Here is a 26,036-nt window from a genome sequence, read left to right as displayed (position 1 = left end):
TCCTCGCCAGAGGTAGAGGTAGAGGGAAAAGAAAACCAGCTACGGCTAGTTCCCAGGAACAAAAATCCTCCCCGGCCTCTACAAAATCCGCCGCATGATGCTGGGGCTCCGCTGCGGGAGTCCGCTATGGTGGGGGCACGTCTACGACTCTTCAGCCAAGTCTGGGTTCAGTCGGATTTGGATCCTTGGGTGGTCGAAATTGTATCCCAAGGCTACAAGCTGGAGTTCGAAGATGTGCCTCCACACCGATTTTTCAAATTGGCCTTGCCAGCTTCTCCCCCAGAGAGGGAAATCGTTTCAGCTGCCATACAAAAGCTGTGTCAACAGCAAGTGATTATCAAGGTTCCCCTAGTGCAACAGGGGAAAGGGTTTTATTCAACCCTATTTGTGGTCCCGAAGCCGGATGGCTCGGTCAGACCAATTCTGAATCTAAAATCCCTAAACCTATATTTGAAGAAGTTCAAATTCAAGATGGAATCTCTCCGGGCAGTGATCTCCAGCCTGGAAGGGGGGGATTTTATGGTGTCACTAGACATAAAGGATGCATACCTTCATGTCCCCATATATCCTCCTCATCAGGCGTACCTGAGATTCGCTGTACAGGATTGTCATTACCAGTTTCAGACGTTGACGTTTGGGCTTTCCACGGCCCCGAGACTTTTCACCAAGGTAATGGCGGAAATAATGGTGCTCCTGCGCAAGCAGGGGGTCACAATTATCACATACTTGGACGATCTCCTGATAAAGGCAAGATCAAGAGATCGGTTACAAAAAAGCGTGTCTCTCTCCCTGAGAGTACTACAACAACACGGCTGGATTCTAAATCTACCAAAGTCGCAGTTGGTTCCAACAACTCGGCTGTCATTTTTGGGCATGATTCTGGACACGGGAAAAAAAGAGGGTTTTTCTCCCAATGGAAAAAGCCCAGGAACTCCAGAACATGGTCAAGGACCTGCTGAAACCAAAAAGAGTGTCAGTTCTTCAATGCACTCGAGTATTGGGAAAGATGGTGGCGGCCTACGAGGCCATTCCGTTCGGCAGGTTCCATGTGAGAACTTTTCAGTGGGACCTTCTGGACAAGTGGTCAGGGTCCCATCTACAGATGCATCGGAGGATAAGCCTGTCCCCCAGGGCCAGGGTCTCTCTCCTGTGGTGGCTCCAGAGTGCTCACCTTCTAGAGGGTCGCAGGTTCGGCATTCAAGATTGAGTTCTTGTGACCACGGACGCGAGCCTCCGAGGATGGGGAGCAGTCACACAAGGAAAAAATTTTCAGGGAATATGGTCAAGCCAGGAAGCTTGTCTACACATCAATGTGCTGGAAATAAGGGCCATATACAACGACCTGCAACAGGCGGAGAATCTTCTTCGCGACCTACCCGTTCTGATCCAGTCAGACAACGTCACAGCCGTGGCGCATGTAAACCGCCAGGGCGGGACAAGGAGCAGAGCAGCAATGGCAGAAGCCACCAGGATTCTTCGCTGGGCGGAAAATCATGTAAGCACTCTGTCAGCGGTCTTCATTCCGGGAGTAGACAACTGGGAGGCAGACTTCCTCAGCAGGCACGATCTCCATCCAGGAGAGTGGGGACTTCATCAAGAGGTCTTTGCAGAGGTAACAAGTCGTTGCGGACTTCCTCAACAGAAAGCTTCGGACGTATTGTTCCAGGTCGAGGGACCCTCAGGCAGTGGCGGTGGACGCCCTGGTGACACCGTGGGTGTTTCAGTCAGTCTATGTGTTCCCTCCACTTCCACCTATCTCAAAAATATTGAGAATAATAAGACGAACAAGAGTGCAGACAATACTCATTGTCCCAGATTGGCCTCGAAGGGCCTGGTATTCAGATCTTCAGGAAATGATCACAGAAGATCCGTGGCCTCTTCCTCCCAGGGAGGACCTGTTGCAACAGGGGCCCTGTGTGTTCCAAGACTTACCGCGGTTACGTTTGACGGAATGGCGGTTGAACACCAAATCCTAGCTAGGAAAGGTATTCCGGGGGAAGTCATCCCTACTCTAATCAAAGCTAGGAAGGAGGTAACGGCGAAGCACTATCACCGTATCTGGAGGAAATATGTATCTTGGTGTGAAACCAAGAATGCTCCTTCGGAAGATTTTCAGCTGGGTCGTTTTCTCCATTTTCTACAGACAGGAGTGGATATGGGCCTATAGTTAGGCTCCATTAAGGTGCAGATTTCGGCCTTATCTATATTCTTTCAGAAGGAATTGGCTTCTCTCCCAGAAGTCAAGACTGTTGTAAAGGGAGTGCTGCACATCCAACCTCCTTTTGTGCCCCCAGTGGCACCGTGGGACCTTAACGTGGTGTTACAGTTCCTTAAATCACACTGGTTTGAACCTCTTCAAACAGTTGAATTCAAATTTCTCACTTGGAAAGTGGTCATGTTGTTGGCCTTGGCATCTGCGAGGCGGGTATCCGAATTGGCGGCTTTGTCTCACAAGAGCCCCTATCTGATTTTTCATGTGGGTCGAGCAGAGTTGAGGACTCTGTCACACTCGCGGCGCTGCGGCTGCCGCGCTTACCGCTCCGGGTGCGCTGGGTCTCCCGGCGGTCGCCGCCCCCGGTGGGCTCTGGGTTGTTGCCTCTTGCTGGCGCTGCCTCCGGCGGGTTCCCGGGGTGTGGGCGCCGCCATTGCGCCTGGCGTCCACGGGAGCGTGGTGGGCGAGTGACGTCATCGGCCCCTTCCGCCAATTGGGAGAGAGCGGGAAGTTCAAAGAAAGACGCCGTGCAGATCTCCGGCGCCTGAGTATCGTCTCTTCTATGATCACCAGTGCTAGCAGCATTCAGTGAGTTCTTTAACTGAACGTCTCCTGTGTACCAGCGTTTGCAGAGTATCTCTCAGTGGAACATTCCTTGTGCTTCCAGCGTTTGCAGAGTATCTCTCAGTGGAACATTCCTTGTGCTTCCAGCGTTTGCAGAGTATCTCTCAGTGGAACATTCCTTGTGCTTCCAGCGTTTGCAGAGTATCTCTCAGTGGAACATTCCTTGTGCTTCCAGCGTTTGCAGAGTATCACTCAGTGGAACAATCACTGTGCTACCAGCGTTACAGTGTATCACCTAGTGGAACATTCACTGTGCTACCAGCGTTACAGTGTATCACTCAGTGGGACATTCTCTGAGTTACAGTTTCTCTTAGGGGGACACCTCCTGTGTTTCCTGTATTACATATCATCTCCAAGTGGAACGCCTTCCATACTTCCAGAGTTACACTGAATCTTAAATCATCATTCATTTCTTCAGCATCGCTCACAAGTTCTTCATTCTTCTGTGTGCTTCACCATCGTTCTCAAATCCTCATTCATTTCTTCAGCATCGCTCACAAGTTCTTCATTCTTCTGTGTGCTTCACCGTCGTTCTCAAATCATCATTTAACTCTTCAGCATTATACGCCAGTTACTACGGCTAGTTCTGCATGAGGAGAACCTACATCCGGCCATCCCTGCTCCGGCCCAGCTGTTGTTCCTCTTTCCGATCATCGGAAGAACCCCCGAGTTCTCAACACTCCGAACCCAGGTCAGTGACAGACTCGTCCTCAATTTCTGCCTAAAGTGGTTTCGTCGTTTCATATGAACCAACCTATTGTGGTGCCTGTGGCTACGGGTGACGTGGAGGATTCCAAGTCACTTGATGTAGTCAGGGCCTTAAAAATTTATGTAGCCAGGACGGCTCGGGTTAGGAAGACAGAGGCTCTGTTTGTCCTGTATGCAGCCAACAAGGTTGGCGCTCCTGCTTCTAAGCAGACTATTGCTCGCTGGATCTGTAACACGATTCAGCAGGCTCATTCTACGGCTGGATTGCCGTTACCAAATTCGGTAAAGGCCCATTCCACTAGGAAGGTGGGCTCTTCTTGGGCGGCTGCCCGGAGCGTCTCGGCATTACAGCTTTGCCAAGCAACTACTTGGTCGGGTTCAAACACTTTTGCAAAATTCTACAAGTTTGATACCCTGGCTGATGAGGACCTCATGTTTGCTCAATCGGTGCTGCAGAGTCATCCGTACTCTCCCTCCCGGTCTGGAGCTTTGGTATAAACCCCATGGTCCTTACGGAGTCCCCAGCATCCTCTAGGACGTAAGAGAAAATAAGATTTTAAACCTACCGGTAAATCTTTTTCTCCTAGTCCGTAGAGGATGCTGGGCGCCCGTCCCAGTGCGGACAAATTCTGCAAGGCTTGTATATAGTTGTTGCTTACATAAGGGTTATGTTACAGGTGAGATCAGTCTCTGGCTGATGCTGTTTTGTTCATACTGTTAACTGGTTTAGTATATACTGTCAAAGTCGAAAAATATTCCAGTACATACACCACGTACTAACAACACACACATGCCCGCCTTTGCATGATAGGAAGGGACAGACTAAGGTTATAAAAAGAATTTACTCACCGGTAATTCTATTTCTCGTAGTCCGTAGTGGATGCTGGGAACTCCGTAAGGACCATGGGGAATAAACGGGCTCCGCAGGAGACTGGGCACTCTAAAAAAAAAAAAGATTAGGTACTATCTGGTGTGCACTGGCTCCTCCCTCTATGCCCCTCCTCCAGACCTCAGTTAGGGAAACTGTGCCCGGAAGAGCTGACATTAAAAGGAAAGGAAATTTTGAATCCAGGGTAAGACTCATACCATCCACACCAATCACACCGTACAACTTGTGATAACCTTACCCAGTTAACAGTATGAACAACAACTGAGCCTCACTCAACGGATGGCTCATAACAATAACCCTTAGTTAAGCAATAACTATATACACGTATTGCAGAAAGTCCGCACTTGGGACGGGCGCCCAGCATCCACTACGGACTACGAGAAATAGAATTACCGGTGAGTAAATTCTTATTTTCTCTGACGTCCTAGTGGATGCTGGGAACTCCGTAAGGACCATGGGGATTATACCAAAGCTCCCAAACGGGCGGGAGAGTGCGGATGACTCTGCAGCACCGAATGAGCAAACACAAGGTCCTCCTCAGCCAGGGTATCAAACTTGTAGAACTTTGCAAATGTGTTTGAACCCGACCAAGTAGCCGCTCTGCAAAGCTGTAAAGCCGAGACCCCTCGGGCAGCCGCCCAAGAAGAGCCCACCTTCCTTGTGGAATGGGCTTTTACTGATTTTGGATGCGGCAATCCAGCCGCAGAATGAGCCTGCTGAATCGTGCTACAGATCCAGCGAGCAATAGTTTGCTTTGAAGCAGGAGCACCCAGCTTGTTTGGTGCATGCAAGATAAACAGCGAGTCAGTCTACCTGACTCCAGCCGTTCTGGAAACATATATTTTCAAAGCCCTGACTACGTCCAGCAACTTGGAATCCTCCAAGTCCCGAGTAGCCGCAGGGACCACAATAGGTTGGTTCAAATGAAACGATGACACCACCTTTGGGAGAAATTGGGGACGAGTCCTCAATTCTGCCCTGTCCATATGGAAGATCAGATATGGGCTTTTACATGACAAAGCTGCCAATTCTGACACACGCCTAGCCGATGCTAAGGCCAACAGCATGACCACTTTCCACGTGAGATACTTTAGTTCCACGGTCTTAAGTGGCTCAAACCAGTGGGATTTCAGGAAATCCAACACAACGTTAAGATCCCAGGGTGGCACAAAAGGGGGCTGAATATGCAGCACTCCCTTAACAAATGTCTGAACCTCAGGCAGTGAAGCCAGTTCTTTTTGAAAGAAAATGGATAGGGCTGAAATCTGGACCTTTATGGACCCCAATTTTAGGCCCATAGTCACCCCTGACTGTAGGAAGTGCAGGAAACGACCCAGTTGGAATTCCTCTGTAGGGGCCTTCCTGGCCTCACACCAAGCAACATATTTCCGCCATATACGGTGATAATGCTTTGCTGTCACGTCTTTCCTAGCCTTTATCAGCGTAGGAATATCTTCATCCGGAATGCCTTTTTCCGCTAGGATCCGGCGTTCAACCGCCATGCCATCAAACGCAGCAGCGGTAAGTCTTGGAACAGACATGGCCCTTGTTGCAGCAGGTCCTGTCTGAGAGGCAGAGGCCATGGGTCCTCTGTGCGCATTTCTTGCAGTTCCGGGTACCAAGTCCTTCTTGGCCAGTCCGGAACAATGAGTATTGTTCTTATTCCTCTCTTCCTTACTATTCTCAGTACCTTGGGTATGAGAGGAAGAGGAAGAAACACATATACCGACTGGTGCACCCACGGTGTCACTAGGGCGTCCACAGCTATCGCCTGAGGGTCCCTTGACCTGGCGCAATATCTTTTTAGCTTTTTGTTGAGGCGGGACGCCATCATGTCCACCTGTGGCAGTTCCCTTCGGTTTGCAATCAGTTGGAAGACTTCTTGATGAAGTCCCCACTCTCCCGGGTGGAGGTCGTGTCTGCTGAGGAAGTCTGCTTCCCAGTTGTCCACTCCCGGAATGAACACTGCTGACAGTGCTATCACGTGATTCTCCGCCCATCGAAGAATCTTTGTGGCTTCCGCCATTTCCATCCTGCTTCTTGTGCCGCCCTGGCGGTTTACATGGGCGACTGCCGTGATATTGTCTGACTGAATCAGCACTGGTCGGTTTTGAAGCAGGGGCTCTGCTTGACTCAGGGCGTTGTAAATGGCCCTTAATTCCAGTATATTTATGTGTAGAGAAGTCTCCAGACTTGACCACAGCCCTTGGAAGTTTCTTCCCTGAGTGACTGCCCCCCATCCTCGGAGGCTTGCATCCGTGGTCACCAGGACCCAGTCCTGTATGCCGAACCTGCGGCCCTCGAGAAGGTGAGCACTCTGCAGCCACCACAGAAGAGACACCCTGGCCCTCGGGGACAGGGTGATCAGCCGATGCATCTGAAGATGCGATCCGGACCACTTGTCCAACAGATCCCACTGAAAGATCCTCGCATGGAACCTGCCGAAGGGAATGGCTTCGTATGAAGCCACGATCTTTCCCAGGACTCGCGTGCAGTGATGCACCGATACCTGTTTTGGTTTCAGGAGGTCCCTGACCAGAGATGCTAATTCCTGGGCCTTCTCCACCGGGAGAAACACCTTCTTCTGTTCTGTGTCCAGAATCATGCCCAGGAAAAGCAGACGCGTCGTAGGAATCAGCTGCGACTTTGGAACATTCAGAATCCAGCCGTGCTGTTGCAACACTTCCTGAGAGAGTGCTACGCTCATCAACAACTGCTCCCTGGACCTCGGCTTTATGAGGAGATCGTCCAAGTACGGGATAATTATAACTCCCTTCTGCCGAAGGAGTATCATCATTTCGGCCATTACCTTGGTAAATATTCTCGGTGCCGTGGACAGGCCAAACGGCAACGTCTGGAATTGGTAATGACAGTCCTGTACCACAAATCTGAGGTACTCCTGGTGAGGTGGGTAAATGGGGACATGCAAGTAAGCATCTTTGATGTCCAGCGACACCATAAAATCCCCCTCTTCCAGGCTTGCAATAACCGCTCTGAGCGATTCCATTTTGAACTTGAATTTCTTTATATAAGTGTTCAAGGATTTTAAATTCAGAATGGGTCTCACCGAACCGTCCGGTTTCGGTACCACAAACATTGTGGAATAGTAACCCCTTCCCTGTTGAAGGAGGGGGACCCTGACAATCACTTGCTGGAGGTACAGCTTGTGAATTGCCGCCAGCACTACCTCCCTTTCCATGGGGGAAGCTGGCAAGGCTGATTTGAGGTAACGGCGGGGGGGAGTCGCTTCGAATTCCAGCTTGTATCCCTGAGATACCACTTGTAGAACCCAGAGATCCACCTGTGAGCGAACCCACTGGTTGCTGAAGTTTCGGAGACGCGCCCCCACCACACCTGGCTCCGCCTGTGGAGCCCCAACGTCATGCGGTGGACTTAGTGGAAGCAGGGGAGGACTTTTGTTCCTGGGAACTGGCTGCATGGTGCAGCTTCTTACCTCTACCCCTGCCTCTGGCAAGAAAGGATGCGCCTCTGACCCTCTTGCCTTTTTGGGAACGAAAGAACTGCATTTGATAATATGGTGCTTTCTTAGGCTGTGAGGAAACCTGAGGCAAGAAAGTCGACTTTCCAACTGTCGCTGTAGACACGAGGTTCGACAGACCGTCCCCAAACAATTCCTCACCCTTATAAGGCAAAACCTCCATGTGTTTTTTAGAGTCAGCATCTCCTGTCCATTGCCGAGTCCATAAGACCCTCCTGGCAGAAATGGACATAGCATTAACTCTAGAGCCCAGCAGGCAAATGTCCCTCTGAGCATCCCGCATATATAAGACGACGTCTTTGATATGGCCCAGGGTTAGCAAAACAGTATCTCTGTCGAGGGAATCTATGTCATCTAACAGAGTATCTGTCCATGCTGCTACAGCACTACACATCCAGGCTGAAGCAATAGCAGGTCTCAGTAGAGTACCAGAGTGTGTATACACTGACTTCAGGATAGCTTCCTGCTTTGTATCCGCAGGCTCCTTTAGGGCGGCCATATCCTGAGACGGCAGGGCCACCTTTTTAGATAAGCGTGTCAGCGCCTTGTCCACCCTAGGGGATGTTTCCCAACGTAACCTGTCCGTTGGCGGGAAAGGGTACGCCATCAGTAACCTCTTTGAAATCACTAATTTCTTATCAGGGGAACTCCACGCTTCTTCACACAATTCATTTAATTCATCAGATGGGGGAAAAGTTACTGGCTGCTTTTTCTCCCCAAACATATAAACCCTCTTGGTATTAACAGGGTTAATCTCAGAAATGTGTAATATATCTTTCATTGCAATAATCATGTATCGGATGGCCTTGGTCATTTTAGACTGTAAATGTGCCTCATCATCGTCGACACTGGAGTCAGACTCCGTGTCGACATCTGTGTCAACCATTTGAGATAGAGGGCGTTTATGAGCCCCTGACGGTTTCTGAGTCGCCTGGGCAGGCGCGGGCTGAGACCCCGGCTGTCCCAAGGCTGCAGCGTCATCAAACCTTTTATGTAAGGAGTTTACATTGTCATTTAAGACCTTCCACATATCCATCCAATCAGGTGTCGGCCCCGACGGGGGCGACACCACACTTATCTGCCCTTGCTCCGCCTCCACGTAACCTTCCTCATCAAACATGTCGACACAGCCGTACCGACACACCGCACACACACAGGGAATGCTCAGACTGAGGACAGGACCCCACAAAGTCCTTTGGGGAGACAGAGAGAGAGTATGCCAGCACACACCACAGCGCTATATAACACAGGGATTTTCACTGATAATAAGTGATTTACCCAATAGCTGCTTTATATGTCTTATTTGCGCCTAAATTTATGTGCCCCCCCCTCTCTTTTTAACCCGTCTTGTGCCTTGATACTGCAGGGGAGAGCCTGGGGAGCTGCTTCCAGCGGAGCTGTGAAGAGAAAATGGCGCTGGTGTGCTGAGGAAGAAGGCCCCGCCCGCTCAGTGGCGGGCTTCTGTCCCGCTTTCTATGTAAAAAAATGGCGGGGGTTTTTACATATATACAGTACCAGACTGTATATATGTATTTTTATGCCAAAGGTACTTCAATTGCAGCCCAGGGCGCCCCCCCAGCGCCCTGCACCCTACAGTGACCGTAGTGTGTAAGTGTGCTGGTAGCAATGGCGCACAGCTGCGGTGCTGTGCGCTACCTTAATGAAGACAGGAGTCTTCAGCCGCCGATTTCGTCGTCTTCAAGCTTCTGTTCTTCTGGCTCTGCAAGGGGGACGGCGGCGCGGCTCCGGGAACGGACGATCGAGGACAGGTGCCTGTGTTCGAACCCTCTGGAGCTAATGGTGTCCAGTAGCCTAAGAAGCACAAGCTAGCTGCAAGCAGGTAGGTTTGCTTCTCTCCCCTTAGTCCCACGTAGCAGTGAGTCTGTTGCCAGCAGAAGCTCACTGAAAATAAAAAACCTAAAAAATACTTTCTTTACTAGTAAGCTCAGGAGAGCCCACTAGGAGCACCCAGCTCTGGCCGGGCACAGATTCTAACTGAGGTCTGGAGGAGGGGCATAGAAGGAGGAGCCAGTGCACACCAGATAGTACCTAATCTTTTCTTTAGAGTGCCCAGTCTCCTGCGGAGCCCGTCTATTCCCCATGGTCCTTACGGAGTTCCCAGCATCCACTAGGACGTCAGAGAAAAGGTGATGTCTAGTATCCAGCTGTAGGGTATTTTAAGGGTAACATTCCGGTGTTGGTTAGAGGAAGATCGCATGTTCCTGCGTGTAGTTATGTGCAGAAGTAGAATATAGATATAAACTGTATTTACTGTATATTATGTATGCGGCGGGAATCCAGAGGAGACCACCCACAAGAGCAGTTGAGAAAGACATCGCCCACCTTTTCAAATCAACCTATGACCTCTCCTGTAATGTAAAGATGCATCTCTGTGTCCAATGGACAAAGGGATTACAGTATCCATTGTATTGTTTATGGAAGTAGTTTATAAAAAGCCTGCTGCTGCCTGGCCAGTCAGAAGACTCTTAACGCTATCTACCTGATTAGCGGAGGACTGGACCAGGTTGCGCAAGCGAATATTCTCACGTATGTACATTGACTGTAGCCATTTACTCTGTTGTATTGTAGTGTATAAATTGTATTGTTATCCCCTTCCAGATATATACGCTGAGGTGTCGGAGCCCAGTGTTTTAACTACAAATCTGTGTTGTGTCCTCTTTTCCCTGCTAGGGTTTAAAGCGTATTACATTACCTAACTGCATAAGGTTTAAGAGTGTATTGATAAGTTGTGTACGCGCTGCGGGTACTTTGTACCGTTAGCGCTGCATAAGGTTTAAGGTGTAACATCCTTGCAGTGCTTTGCTGCATAAGGTTTAGAGTGTAATAATATCATTGCATTGCATTACTAATAAGGTTTAAAGTATATCAAGAGTGTGTGCGCGCTGTGTGTACTTTGTACCCCCAGCGCGGCGTTTGTACGCTAAGTCCGTACAAGGTACGGACTCTGTACGCAAATAGCGTACAGAGTATGTAGCGTGTGTACTAAGTCTAGCGGCCGCAGCGGCTCCATGGTAAAAGTGTGTTTAAAGGTATAGCTTTATGGTTTAAGATAATATCGACATTATCAATACCATGTGGTACGGTGTGTATGGTGTGGGCTGGTATGTATCTCGCCCTTAGATTAACAAAAATCCTTTCCTCGTACTGTCCGTCTCCTCTGGGCACAGTTCTATAACTGAGGTCTGGAGGAGGGGCATAGAGGGAGGAGACAGTTCACACCCATCTAAAGTCTTAGAGTGCCCATGTCTCCTGCGGAGCCCGTCTCTACCCCATGGTCCTTATGGAGTCCCCAGCATCCTCTACGGACTAGGAGAAAAAGATTTACCGGTAGGTTTAAAATCTTATTATGTCAGGCAAAGAGTGTGTTTCATGTACGGCAGAGTGTTCCTCTTCCCCAGGGTGGGGGGCTCACTACCGTGTACTCCGTGTAGTGCACCTTCCCAGGCTAGCGGGGCTGAACCAGCATGGCTGGATTCCATTAAAAGAATGATTTATAATATTTCTACTAAATTGTCCCGCAATGAGAAAGAGACGCAATGCTTAAGACAGTCTGTGTTTATGAACAGAGACTCAGTCCCCAAAACGGCATCTCAGACCCCTACCATTTGTCCGCAAAAATGTACTCTGGTCCATATCCTGCAGTCTGACTCTGATGATGAAGGGTCAAACATGGAGGAGGGGGAGGTGGACTCAGAAGGGGGGATGCTGCTCTGTCACAGGGAATAGAGGCTCTTATAGCGGCTATCAGAGACGTTCTACAAATTCCTGATAAGGTGACAGAGGAGTGTGAGGAATCTTATTTTAATGTAAAAAAGAAATCCTCAGTCACTTTTCCTGTGTCTAAGGAACTGAATACCCTGTTTGAAGAACCGTGGGTTAATCCTGAGAATAAAGTTAAAACCCCTAAAAGGTTACTCTCATCCTTTCCTTTTCCTCCTGAGGATAGGAAAAAATGCGAAAATCCACCGATAGTGGATGCATCAGTATCCAGGCTGTCACAGAAAGTAGTGTTGCCTGTCCCTGGTGCAGCCTTCCTGAAAGACACAGCTGATCGTAGAATTGAGACCACACTCAAATCTTTGTTGACAGCTGCATGTGCGTGGATAACAAAAGACATTGCTAAATGGTCAGATAACCTAATTGAGGGGTTAGATTCCTTTTCTAGGGGGTATTTTGTTTTCTCTTGCAACATATACAGGACTCTGCAAACTTTATGGTGGAAGCTATAAAATAAATAGGCTTGCTTAATGCACACACCACGGCTATGGCAGTGTCAGCATGCAGGGGCCTATGGCTACGCCAGTGGACTGCTGATGCGGACTCCAGGAAAGGCGTGGAAGGCCTTCCATTTACAGGAGAGGCCTTATTTGGAGATGAACTGGTTAAATGGACCTCCGAAGCTACTGATGGTACGTCCATATATCTTCCTTCCGCAGCTCTCCCTGCCAGGAAGGCCTACTCAGCTTCCAGTTTGCAGTCCTTTCGGACAGCCAAGTTTAAGGGCAAAACCAGAGGTTCTTCTACAGCTACCAGAGGCGCTAGAGGTAAACCACGCAAATCAGCAACTGCCTGTTCTCAGCAACAGAGTTCAACCTCTGCTTCCTCAAAGCCTTCAGCATGATAGTGGACCGCGATGCCTGGAAGACTGGCAGGTGGGAGCCCGACTAAACGTCTTCAGTCACATCTGGACAAGTTCGTGTCAGGATCCCTGGGTCATAGATCTTATATCTCGGGGCTACAGACTGGAGTTCCAGGAGCTTCCGCCTCACAGATTCTTCAAATCAGGCTTGCCAGTTTTGCGAGAGGCAAGTATAACTGTACAGGACGCCACTGAAAAACTGTTACAGACTCAGGTCATTGTTCCAGTTCCACCTCATCTGTAAAACAAGGGATACTATTCCAACTTGTTTGTAGTACCGAAACCGGACGGTTCGGTAAGACTGATTCTGAACCTCAAGTCGCTGAATCCGTACTTATGAGTGTTCAAATTCAAGATGGAGTATCTGAGAGCGGTAACCTCCGGTCTGGAGGAGGGAGCGCTCCTACTGTCTCTGGATATCAAGGATGCGTACCTTCACATTCCGATCTGGCCGCCTCATCAGGCTTATCTACGGTTTGCACTGCAGGACTGTCATAACCAGTTCCAGGCCCTGCCATTTGGTCTCTCCACGGCACCAAGGGTGTTCATCAAGGTTATGGCAGAGATGATGTTTCTCCTCCTCAAACAGTGAGTGAACATAATTCCGTACCTGGATAATCTTCTGATAAAGGCGCCATCCAGGGAGAGATTGTTGGACAGCATTGCCCTTTCAACCCGACTACTCCGGGATCACGGGTGGATTCCGAACCTTCCGAAATCTCACCTTGGGGGTCATTCCGAGTTGATCGCTCGCTAGCTACTTTTTGCAGCGCTGCGATCACGTAGTCGCCGCCTATAGGGGAGTGTATTTTAGCTTTGCAAATGTGCGAACGCCTGTGCAGCTGAGTTCTGCAAAAACATTTTGTGCAGTTTCTGAGTAGGTCTGAACTTACTCAGCCCTTGCGGTCACTACAGCCTGTCTGGTCCTGGAATTGACGCCAGACACCCGCCCTGCAAACATTTGGACACGCCTGTGTTTTTCCAAACACTCCAAGAAAATGGTCAGTTGACACCCACAAACACCTTCTTCCTGTCAATCTCCTTGCGGTCGGCTGTGCGAATGGATTCTTCGTTTAAACCATCGCTCAGCAACGGTCCGCTTTGTACCCGTATGACGTGCCTGCGCATTGCAGTGCATGCGAAAAACGGCAGTGTGCGATCAAGTCGGAATAACCCCCCCCCCCCCCCCCCCCCCCCCCCTAGAGCCAACATGGAGGCTACCATTCCTGGGGATGATACCGGACACAGAGTCGCAGAAGGTGTTCTTTCCGTTGGAAAAGGCATAGGTAATCCGGTTGATGGTTCGGGATGTCCTAAGGCCAACCCGGATCTCGGTACATCTATGCATTCGCCTTCTGGGGAAAATGGTGGCCTCTTACGAGGCACTTGAGTACGGAAGGTTTCATGCAAGACCCTTCCAGCTCGATCTGTTGGACAAATGGTCCGGATCACATCTTCACATGCACCAGACGATCCGTCTGTCGCCAAGAGCCAGGATTTCTCTTCTATGGTGGCTTCAGACCTCTCACCTAATCGAGGGTCGACTGTTCGGGATTCAGAATTGGATTCTGCTAACCACAGACGCAAGCCTCAGAGGTTGGGGAGCAGTCACCCAGGGGGTGCAGTTTCAGGGAAGATGGTCAAGTCAGGAAGTCGTCTTTCCAATCAACATTCTGGAACTCAGGGCCATATACAATGCCCGTCTGCAGGCCTCATCTCTTCTTCATGGTCAGGCCATTCAAGTCCAGCCAGACAATGTGACGGCGGGTACGTACATAAATCGACAGGGCGGAACAAAAAGCAGAGCAGCAATGTCAGAGGTGAAAAGAATCCTTCTCTGGGCAAAAAAACACGCTGTGGCGTTGTCCGCGGTCTTCATTCCGGGAGTAGACAACTGGGAAGCAGACTTCCTCAGCAGACACGACCTGCACCCGGGAAAGTGGGGCCTTCACCCGGAGGTGTTCAGGTGCTTGACACGCCGGTGGGGATATCCACAAATCGACATGATGGCCTCTCGTTTCAACAACAAGCGGTATTGTTCCAGGTCGAGAGGCAGTGGCGGTAGACACTCTGAACGTCTTCATGGGTCTATTAGATGGTGTACGTGTTTCCTCCACTTCCTCTGATCCCAAGGATTCTCAAAAGAATAAAAAGGGAAAAGGTTCAAGCAATACTCATTGCTCCAGACTGGCCAAGAAGGGCCTGGTATGCGAATCTTCTAGGGATGCCGATCGAAGATCCGTGGCATCTACCTCTTCGAGAGGATCTTCTACAACGGGCCCGTTTGTCTATCAAGACAATTTGGTGCTGCAGTTCCTCCAATCGGACTGTTTTGAACCATTACAGGAGGTTGACGTAAAATATTTTACGTGGAAGACCGTCACACTGTTGGCCTTGGCTTCAGCAAGACGAGTGTCGGAGCTGGGGGCGTTGGCTCACAAGAGCCCCTATTTAATTTTCCATGAGGACAGAGCTGAACTCAGAACTCTTCAGCAATTATTTCCTAAGGTGGTGTCTGCGTTTCACATCAACCAACCTATTGTGGTTCCGCTTGTTACTGAGATCTCTGCTACTTCAAAGTCTTTTGATGTTGTGAGGGCTTTGAAGATGTATGTAAAGCGAACAGCTCGTCACAGAAAATCTGATTCGCTGTTTGTTCTTTATGATCCCAATAAGATTGGGTGTCCTGCGCAAAGCAGACAATTGCGCGCTGGATCAGGTTCACTATCCTGCATGTTTATTCCACGGCAGGGTTGCTGGTTCCTAAATCTGTACAGGCCCACTCTACTAGGTCGGTGGGTTCTTCCTGGACGGCTGCCCGGGGTGTCTCGGCTGTACAGCTCTGCCGAGCAGCTACTTGGTCAGGTTCGAACATGTTTGCGAAGTTCTACAAGTTCGATACTTTGGCCTCTGAGGACCTTCAGTTTGGTCAATCAGTTCTAACCTCCGCACTCTCCCACCCGGTTTGGGAGCTTTGGTACATCCCCATGGTACTAAATGGAACCCCAGTATCCTCTAGGACATAAGAGAAAATAGGATTTTAATTACCTACCGGTAAATCCTTTTCTTGTAGTCCGTAGAGGATACTGGGCGCCCGCCCTGTGCTTCGTACTTTCTGCACTGTAACTTGGTTAAGTAGTGTTGTTTGGTTCAGCTGTTGCTGTTCCTGGTTGCAAGTTTGGTTAGCATGGTTTTCCTCTTGTTTTATATTTGCTTGTTTGGAATCTCACCACTATCCTTTTATATCCTTCTCTCGAAGTATATCCGTCTTCTCGGGCACTGTTTCCTAGACTGAGTCTGGTATGCAGGGCATAGATGGAGGAGCCAGCACACACTATCAAATTCTCAAAGTGCCCATGGCTCCTAGTTAAACCATCTATACCACACGGTACTAAATAGCCCCAGCCCCAGTATCCTCTACAGACTACGAGAAAAGGATTTACCGGTAGGTAATTAAAATCCTATTTTTATGCACAGGTGTATATAATTCTTAATTGAAAGACCAATTTGACTGATATTAGTATAAAAGGACAAAAAAATATTATATACAGCATTAGTGATGGGGTCTTCATAAATGCTTTTATGTCACATTCAGCATATTTGATATGTTAAGCTATACAGTTATGGCTGTATTGTTTTAATACATTTTCTTTTATCACGTTACAGCGCTTAATTGAGGAGGAGAACATGCTGGCACCTTCTCTCAAGCAGTTTTCCTTGCGGGTTGAAATGCTGCCGTCCTATATCCCTGTACGGGTTGCTGAGAAGATATTGTTTGTGGGAGAATCTGTCCAGATGTTTGAAAATAAAACTTTAAATATGACAAGAACAGGTAGGAAACGGTCCATAGCCACTGTGCATCTCCTCAGCACTGCACGCAAAGCTCATCAATACTAAATAAGTAATGGATTTGTACACCAGATTTTAATGCAGTAAAAAAAAACTGTATTTTGACATTTTCAGATGCCATGTGTCCCTTTTATCAAAACTTCAATTAGTGACTTCTGTCTTGAAATGTCAAAATACAAGGTTTATGGATTCATTTCTGTATAATCTGGACGTTTAGCAACCTTGCATCATGGAGGTTTTTATGTTTGCATATTTTCTCTTTGTGCTATCTCTTGAGTATGGTTTATTCCTGTATATGCTGCTGTTTCCTCTCTTGAATGTTATTTCCATTGTAAATCTAGGGTCTGATTCAGAGATATATGCAAACCACACAGCCACTGTTTCTTTGTACGTAGCGGCTGTATTATATAATGCCCCAAGAGGCATCTTTTGTTAATAGACGCCTCCTGACGGCTTCTCTGATCCGCTGCTGTGTTCAAGGACACAGCATCTGATCATCTGCATGTAAATTGGTCATCTGAGTAACCCTCAGTTACCGAGGATGACCAGTGTATTTGCGCTGCTGTGGGCAGTGAAGTGTCAGAAAACTCAGACCCTGGTCTCTGCACACCTACAAAGCAGGGCTGACACCGCGCATTTTCTAAAATGCTCCCCATCGCTGCCGCCGAATGGCTGCAGACTGTCACTCGCCAGAGGCCTGCAGCTGCACTACATCCAGCGCAGGACCTGATCCGCACTTGCATAGTACAGGTCCTGCACATGTGCAGTTAGACAAACATCAGCAATGTAAGTAAACCATCAGGTTTGAGTTCATCTCTGAATTAGGCCCCTAGAATGACAACATTTCTTTCAGAAGCCCCCACACAGCAGGTTCCTTGGTACCGTGGCACATCGAGGAATGGGGTTCCTGTGGGAGGAGGGAAAAGTTTTAGGTACTTGTGATATATGCAGTGTTCCTGCCTTACTCTGGTGGATATCTTTATTATACTTGTAAGGAATGCAGTGTTCTACTATACCTGAGGAAAATTGTATTTGGGGAAAAAGGGGAGAGTTAGGCTGGGCACACACTATAAGATCGATTGTCCAGTATATCGTCCCAACATGGAATGGATGGACCATTTTATAGCATGTACACTAATCCATTGTTCTTTGCATTGTCCCAACTGATGTGCTGCCCTTATATGAAATGATGGAATGAAAGATGTGGTGTACATTGTGTAGTGTGTCCGCACAACCGCACATGCTGTACAGGAGAAACACTAAATTGGATGCAGCACGACGGCTCCATATATAGAGAGATTTCATAGTGTATACCCCCTATATCTTGTGTTCTGGGAATTAGTGAAATTGGTACAACCGTCGCATCGTTTGTTACATCGTATAGTGTGTACTTAGCTTTAGGCCCAACATCCAGTGTAAGCTAGAAATACTGCATACACCACTAACAAGTAACAAGTACCGGAACTCCAGAAATATCACTGATGTAGCACATCCTCCATTCCTGAAATACTAAGCGCAAATTGTTTTGCAACATACAAGAAACAACCCCGGAGAATTGCCTGTTGCTTTCATACATTTCTACCAAATGTACAAGTCATCTAATATTGCTAATAGACACTACTTTCTATCCATTCATACATACAGTATAACATGCATTTATTAATACTTGTTTATAAATAGATTTAAGAGTTTACTGTACATCAGTGGTTCTCAAACTCGGTCCTCAGGACCCCACACGGTTCACGTTTTCCATGTCACCCAGCAGCTGCACGGTGTATCACCAACTGTCACATTTTAGAAATCTACAGGTGACCTGCAAAACCTGGACTGTGTGGGGTCCTGAGGACCGAGTTTGAGAACCTGTGCTGTACATAATAGTTTATTTATTCATTTTTATGGTTACATGTTAAGCACCATGGGGTTGGGGGAGTGAGTTCGATTTTTCTCAAATCCTTTTGTGCAAATCGGCCACCTTGGTGAAGGGTGCGAGAATGGGTTTCGTTTCTAGTGTTTAATCGCTGCGGCAACTGCATTTGCTCCCTTCGCCGGCAATTAAATTCCCCCCATGTATGTTGTTCAGTGCTAAATACTTGAGAGTGTGCATATTTTCATGTGTGCTTCTTTTAAAGCATTTTAGAAATTAAAATAGTCTTACATAATAAACCATAGTCAGGGTTTTTCCTCTTCAGAACTATATAAAATAACATGCTTTTTCTGCTGTCTCGCTATCAGGTTCTATACTGAAAAACCAGGAAGATATATTTGCTGCAGAGTTACATAGGTTGAAGCAGCAGCCTCTGTTTAGTTTGGTGGATTTCGAGTCTGTACTTGATAGGATCAGAAGTACTGTGGCAGAGGTAAGCACCAGTTGTATGAAGGCTTGTGATGGCAGAATGGCTTCAGGGGTATGCTGACTAACTAGAAATATGTCAGATGTGTGTAGTGTTCCATGTACTGAAGAGATTGACTGGAAACATAAAGTACAACTTTGTTTTAAATAGGGAGCAGGAGATTGGCATTTTAGAAGTGTCTTTACCAGTGTTTCTCAATCTGTGTGCCTAGGTACCCTGGGGTGCCTCAGGACTCTTAACAGGGGTGCCCTGGGTTGGTGATTCAGGACCAATTCAAACTATTTATGGTCAGTGTAATAGACAAAACCAGTGCTGCTGTCTTCCAATCATAAAATATGTGGACAAACCGAAGCAAATCCTGTAACTCGCCAAATAACTGACCCTTAGGATGACATATAAATACAGTTTACTTAATTTAATATTTTTTTCTGAATTTCTCAATAAGAAACTTTTGGCCTAGGGGTGCCGTGAAAAAAATTCTGATACTCTAGGGCACCTTGTTTCAAAAAAGTTTGGGAACCACTGGTCTATATAGATGGTTCTGAAACCTGTCCTGAGATTTCACTAACAAAGTTTGTTTCCAATATGAAATCACAAGTGAAATTATATATGGCATATGTAGATCTTTTAGAATGAGTCAGTCAGTAACTGATAGTTTTGTCTCTGATAAGCTATAACACATAGGACCTCACTCAACCATAATGGTTCTATATAAAGATTTGTGTATATAATATGCTTGCGAGCCCTTATACTGTAACTGGGGTGGCAGAACAAAGGCAGGTTGTAATTGGTTGAGTACAGCAAGACCATGTTTAGGTATAGCTGGGTACACACTAGGCTGTTCGAGCCAACAACTGATGTATCGCGAGGTGACTGTTAGGTGTGTACACACGATATGTTTGTTCACAGACATATTGCGTCGACTGTGCAGCACAGCCGAGGGCTGATATAACTGAAGATATATCTGACATCTGGCTGCCTGTACAGGAGGTCTGCCTGTATGCTTGCTGCGGGGACTGACTTCACTGCTGGACAGGCAAATTCAAATGCTCGCCTAGCTTTGACGTGCGGACAACACATCGAGCGTCTGATTAGTAAGTGTCTGTTTACCTGCATCGGCTGCTTTGTTGGTGCAACGGCGAATCTGCTGTCAAGTCGACAAGGTGTGTACCCAGCTTAAGTATTTCCTCAGGTGATTCTTCAGTATATGATTGCAGGTGTTTCTCTGACGTCCTAGTGGATGCTGGGAACTCCGTAAGGACCATGGGAATAGCGGGCTCCGAAGGAGACTGGGCACTCTAAGAAAGAATTAGGACTACCTGGTGTGCACTGGCTCCTCCCTCTATGCCCCTCCTCCAGACCTCAGTTAGAATCTGTGCCCGGCTCGAGCTGGTTGCACACTAGTGGCTCTCCTGAGCTTCTAGTAAAGAAAGTATTTATTAGGTTTTTTATTTTCAGTGAGATCTGCTGGCAACAGACTCACTGCAACGAGGGACTTAGGGGAGAGAAGTGAACCTACCTGCTTGCAGCTAGCTTGGGCTTCTAGGCTACTGGACACCATTAGCTCCAGAGGGATCGAACATAGGCCCAGCCTCGGTCGTCCGGTCCCGGAGCCGCGCCGCCGCCCCCCTTGCAGAGCCAGAAGCATGAAGATCTTCACGGAAATCGGCGGCTGAAGACTCCGGTCTTCATTAAGGTAGCGCACAGCACTGCAGCTGTGCGCCATTGCTCCCTGTGCACACCACATACTCCGGTCACTGATGGGTGCAGGGCGCTGGGGGGGGGGGGTGCCCTGGGCAGCAATTTGAGTACCTTAAAGTGGCTAATCACACATAATATAGCCTAAGAAGCTATATATGTGTAAAATACCCCTGCCACATTATTATTATAAAAGCGGGAGAAGTCCGCCGAAAAAGGGGCGGGGCTATCTCCCTCAGCACACTGGCGCCATTTCCTCTCACAGCTGCGCTGGAAGGACGCTCCCCATGCTCTCCCCTGCAGTTTCCAGGCTCAATAGGGTAAAAAAGAGAGGGGGGCACTAAATTTAGGCGCAAATACTATATATATATATATATATATATATATATAGCGACTATAGGGTAAATCACTTGTGTAGTGTAACTCCCTGCATTATATAGCGCTGTGGTGTGTGCTGGCATACTCTCTCTCTGTCTCCCCAAAGGACTTTGTGGGGTCCTGTCCTCAGTCAGAGCATTCCCTGTGTGTGTGCGGTGTGTCGGTACGGCTGTGTCGACATGTTTGATGAGGAGGCTTATGTGGAGGCGGAGCAGGTGCCGATAAATGTGATGTCACCCCCTGCGGGGTCGACACCTGAGTGGATGGATATGTGGAAGGAATTACGCGACAGTGTCAACTCCTTACATAAAAGGTTTGACGACATAGCAGATGTGGGACAGCCGGCTTCTCAGCCCGTGCCTGCCCAGGCGTCTCAAAAGCCATCAGGGGCTCAAAAACGCCCACTACCTCAGATGGCTGACACAGATGTCGACACGGATACTGACTCCAGTGTCGACGACGATGAGACTAGTGTACATTCCAACATTAACCCAGGTACCACAAAAAAGGGTATTATGTTTGGGGAGAAAAAGCAACCAGTGGTTTTTCCCCCATCTGATGAGTTGAATGAAGTGTGTGAAGAAGCGTGGGCTTCCCCCGATAAGAAATTAGTGATTTCTAAAAAGTTGCTAATGGCGTACCCTTTCCCGCCAGAGGACAGGATACGTTGGGAGACATCCCCTAGGGTGGATAAAGCGCTCACACACTTGTCAAAGAAGGTGGCACTACCGTCTCAGGATACGGCCGCCTTAAAGGAGCCTGCGGATAGAAGACAGGAGGCTATCCTGAAGTCTGTATATACACACTCAGGTATTATACTGAGACCGGCTATTGCTTCAGCATGGATGTGCAGTGCTGCTGCTGCGTGGTCAGATTCCCTGTCTGATAACATTGATACCCTCGACAGGGACACTATATTGCTAACCATAGAGCATATTAAAGATGCAGTCTTATACATGAGTGATGCACAGAGGGATATTTGCCGGCTGGCATCTAGAATTAATGCAATGTCCATTTCTGCCAGGAGAGGATTGTGGACTCGGCAGTGGACAGGTGATGCAGATTCTAAAAGGCACATGGAGGTTTTGCCTTACAAAGGTGAGGAATTGTTTGGGGGCGGTCTCTCGGACCTCGTTTCCACAGCAACAGCTGGGAAGTCGACATTTTTACCCCATGTTCCCTCACAGCCAAAGAAAGCACCGTATTATCAGGTACAGTCCTTTCGGCCCCAGAAAGGCAAGCGGGTTAAAGGCGCGTCCTTTCTGCCCAGAGGCAGAGGTAGAGGGAAAAAGCTGCACCATACAGCCACTTCCCAAGAACAAAAGTCCTCTCCCGCTTCCTCTAGGTCCACCGCATGACGCTGGGGCTCCACAGGCGGAGCCAGGTGCGGTGGGGGCCCGTCTCCGGAACTTCAGCGACCAGTGGGCTCGCTCACGGGTGGATCCCTGGATTCTACAAGTGGTATCTCAGGGGTGCAAGCTGGAATTCGAGACGTCTCCCCCTCGCCGTTTCCTCAAATCAGCCTTGCCAACAGCTCCCCCAGACAGGGAGGCAGTGCTGGAGGCGATTCACAAGCTGTATTCTCAGCAGGTGATAATCAAGGTACCCCTCCTTCAACAAGGACGGGGTTACTATTCCACAATGTTTGTGGTACCGAAACCGGACGGTTCGGTGAGACCCATTTTAAATTTGAAATCCTTGAACACTTATATAAGAAGGTTCAAGTTCAAAATGGAATCGCTCAGGGCGGTTATTGCAAGCCTGGACGAAGGGGATTACATGGTATCACTGGACATCAAGGATGCTTACCTGCATGTCCCCATTTACCCTCCTCACCAGGAGTACCTCAGATTTGTGGTACAGGACTGTCATTACCAATTCCAGACGTTGCCGTTTGGTCTGTCCACGGCACCGAGGGTATTTACCAAGGTAATGGCCGAAATGATGATACTCCTTCGGAAAAGGGCATTCTGGAGGAAGTCATTCCTACACTGATATTCCAAAGACGCAGCTGGTTCCTACAACGCGCCTACTGTTCTTGGGGATGGTTCTGGACACAGACCAGAAAAAAGTGTTTCTCCCGGAGGAGAAAGCCAAGGAGTTGTCATCTCTAGTCAGAGACCTCCTGAAACCAAAACAGGTGTCGGTGCATCACTGCACGCGAGTCCTGGGAAAGATGGTAGCTTCCTACGAAGCAATTCCATTTGGCAGGTTCCATGCAAGGATCTTTCAGTGGGATCTGTTGGACAAGTGGTCCGGATCGCATCTTCAGAGGCATCGGCTGATAACCCTATCTCCAAGGACCAGGGTGTCTCTGCTGTGGTGGCTGCAGAGTGCTCATCTTCTAGAGGGCCGCAGATTTGGCATACAGGACTGGGTCCTGGTGACCACGGATGCCAGCCTTCGAGGCTGGGGTGCAGTCACACAGGGAAGAAACTTCCAAGGACTATGGTCAAGCCAGGAGACTTCCCTACACATAAATATTCTGGAACTAAGGGCCATTTACAATGCCCTAAGTCAGGCAAGACCCCTGCTTCAACACCAGCCGGTGCTGATCCAGTCAGACAACATCACGGCGGTAGCCCATGTAAACCGACAGGGCGGCACAAGAAGCAGGTTGGCGATGGCAGAAGCCACAAGGATTCTCCTATGGGCAGAAAATCACGTGATAGCACTGTCAGCAGTGTTCATTCCGGGAGTGGACAACTGGGAAGCAGACTTCCTCAGCAGACACGACCTCCACCCGGGAGAGTGGGGACTTCATCCAGAAATCTTCAAAATGATTGTAAACCGTTGGGAAAGACCACAGGTGGACATGATGGCGTCCCGCCTCAACAAAAAACTAAAAAGATATTGCGCCAGGTCAAGGGACCCTCAGGCGATAGCTGTGGACGCTCTAGTGACACCGTGGGTGTACCAGTCGGTTTATGTGTTCCCTCCTCTGCCTCTCATACCCAAGGTACTGAGAATAATAAGAAGGAGAGGAGTAAGAACTATACTCGTGGTTCCGGATTGGCCAAGAAGAGCTTGGTACCCAGAACTTCAAGAAATGATCTCAGAGGACCCATGGCCTCTGCCGCTCAGACAGGACCTGCTGCAGCAGGGGCCCTGTCTGTTCCAAGACTTACCGCGGCTGCGTTTGACGGCATGGCGGTTGAACACCGGATCCTAAAAGAAAAGGCCCCAACGGAGGAATTTCAGCTAGGTCGATTTCTGCACTTCCTACAGTCAGGGGTGACTATGGGCCTAAAATTGGGTTCCATTAAGGTCCAGATTTCGGCTCTGTCGATTTTCTTCCAAAAAGAACTGGCTTCACTGCCTGAAGTTCAGACTTTTGTGAAGGGAGTGCTGCATATTCAGCCCCTTTTTGTGCCCCCAGTGGCACCTTGGGATCTCAACGTGGTGTTGGATTTCCTAAAGTCGCATTGGTTTGAGCCAATTAAAACCGTGGAGATAAAGTTCCTCACGTGGAAGGTGGTCATGCTGTTGGCCTTGGCGTCGGCCAGGCGTGTATCAGAATTGGCGGCTTTGTCATGTAAAAGCCCTTATCTGATTTTTCATATGGATAGGGCGGAATTGAGGACTCGTTTCCAATTCCTTCCTAAGGTGGTATCAGCTTTTCATGTGAACCAACCTATTGTGGTGCCTGCGGCTACTCGGGACTTGGAGGATTCCAAGTTGCTGGACGTAGTCAGGGCCCTGAAAATATATGTTTCCAGGACGGCTAGAGTCAGAAAAACTGACTCGCTATTTATCCTGTATGCACCCAACAAGCTGGGTGCTCCTGCTACAAAGCAGACTATTGCTCGCTGGATCTGTAGCACGATTCAAATTGCACATCCTAAATCTGTAAAAGCCCATTCCACGAGGAAGGTGGGCTCTTCTTGGGCGGCTGCCCGAGGGGTCTCGGCTTTACAACTTTGCCGAGCTGCTACTTGGTCGGGTTCAAACACGTTTGCAAAATTCTACAAGTTTGATACCCTGGCTGAGGAGGACCTTGAGTTTGCTCATTCGGTGCTGCAGAGTCGTCCGCACTCTCCCGCCCGTTTGGGAGCTTTGGTATAATCCCCATGGTCCTTACGGAGTTCCCAGCATCCACTAGGACGTCAGAGAAAATAAGAATTTACTCACCGGTAATTCTATTTCTCGTAGTCTGTAGTGGATGCTGGGCGCCCATCCCAAGTGCGGATTGTCTGCAATACTTGTATATAGTTATTGCCTAACTAAAGGGTTATTGTTTGGAGCCATCTATTCGAGAGGCTCAGTTGTTGTTCATACTGTTCACTGGGTATAGTATCACGAGTTGTACGGTGTGATTGGTGTGGCTGGTATGAGTCTTACCCGGGATTCCAAATCCTTTCCTTATTGTGTCAGCTCTTCCGGGCACAGTTTCCCTAACTGAGGTCTGGAGGAGGGGCATAGAGGGAGGAGCCAGTGCACACCAGGTAGTCCTAATTCTTTCTTAGAGTGCCCATTCTCCTTCGGAGCCCGCTATTCCCATGGTCCTTACGGAGTTCCCAGCATCCACTACGGACTACGAGAAATAGAATTACCGGTGAGTAAATTCTTATTTACTCGTAGTCCTCCTCTGCCTCTCATACCCAAGGTACTGAGAATAATAAGAAGGAGAGGAGTAAGAACTATACTCGTGGTTCCGGATTGGCCAAGAAGAGCTTGGTACCCAGAACTTCAAGAAATGATCTCAGAGGACCCATGGCCTCTGCCGCTCAGACAGGACCTGCTGCAGCAGGGGCCCTGCGTGTTCCAAGACTTACCGCGGTTACGTTTGACGGCATGGCGGTTGAACGCCGAATCCTAGCTAGGAAAGGTATTCCGGAGGAAGTCATTCCTACTCTGATAAAGGCTAGGAAGGAAGTGACTGCAAAATATTATCACCGTATCTGGAGGAAGTATGTTTCTTGGTGTGAAGCCAAGAATGCTCCTACGGAAGATTTCCATCTGGGCCGGTTTCTCCACTTTCTACAGACAGGAGTGGATATGGGCCTAAAATTAGGCTCCATTAAGGTACAGATTTCGGCCCTATCTATTTTCTTTCAGAAGGAATTGGCTTCTCTCCCATATGTCCAGACTTTTGTAAAGGGAGTACTGCACATCCAGCCTCCTTTTGTGCCCCCAGTGGCACCTTGGGACCTTAACGTGGTGTTACG

General features: G+C 48.6%; 1 protein-coding gene across 1 annotated transcript in view; it reads left to right on the top strand.

The window, feature by feature from the left end:
* Positions 1 to 26,036, top strand: part of TUBGCP4 (tubulin gamma complex component 4) — a 164,657-nt gene that overhangs the window by 65,144 nt on the left and 73,477 nt on the right. Inside the window, exons 8-9 of the mRNA XM_063925919.1 lie at positions 16,259 to 16,424; positions 18,674 to 18,798. Of these exons, the coding sequence (XP_063781989.1) occupies positions 16,259 to 16,424; positions 18,674 to 18,798 (291 nt within the window). The remainder of the gene's footprint in view (positions 1 to 16,258; positions 16,425 to 18,673; positions 18,799 to 26,036) is intronic.

This window comes from Pseudophryne corroboree, chromosome 6 (assembly GCF_028390025.1).
Source record: "Pseudophryne corroboree isolate aPseCor3 chromosome 6, aPseCor3.hap2, whole genome shotgun sequence".
NCBI classification, from domain to species: domain Eukaryota; kingdom Metazoa; phylum Chordata; class Amphibia; order Anura; family Myobatrachidae; genus Pseudophryne; species Pseudophryne corroboree.
This window is presented reverse-complemented; position numbering and strand designations above follow the sequence as displayed.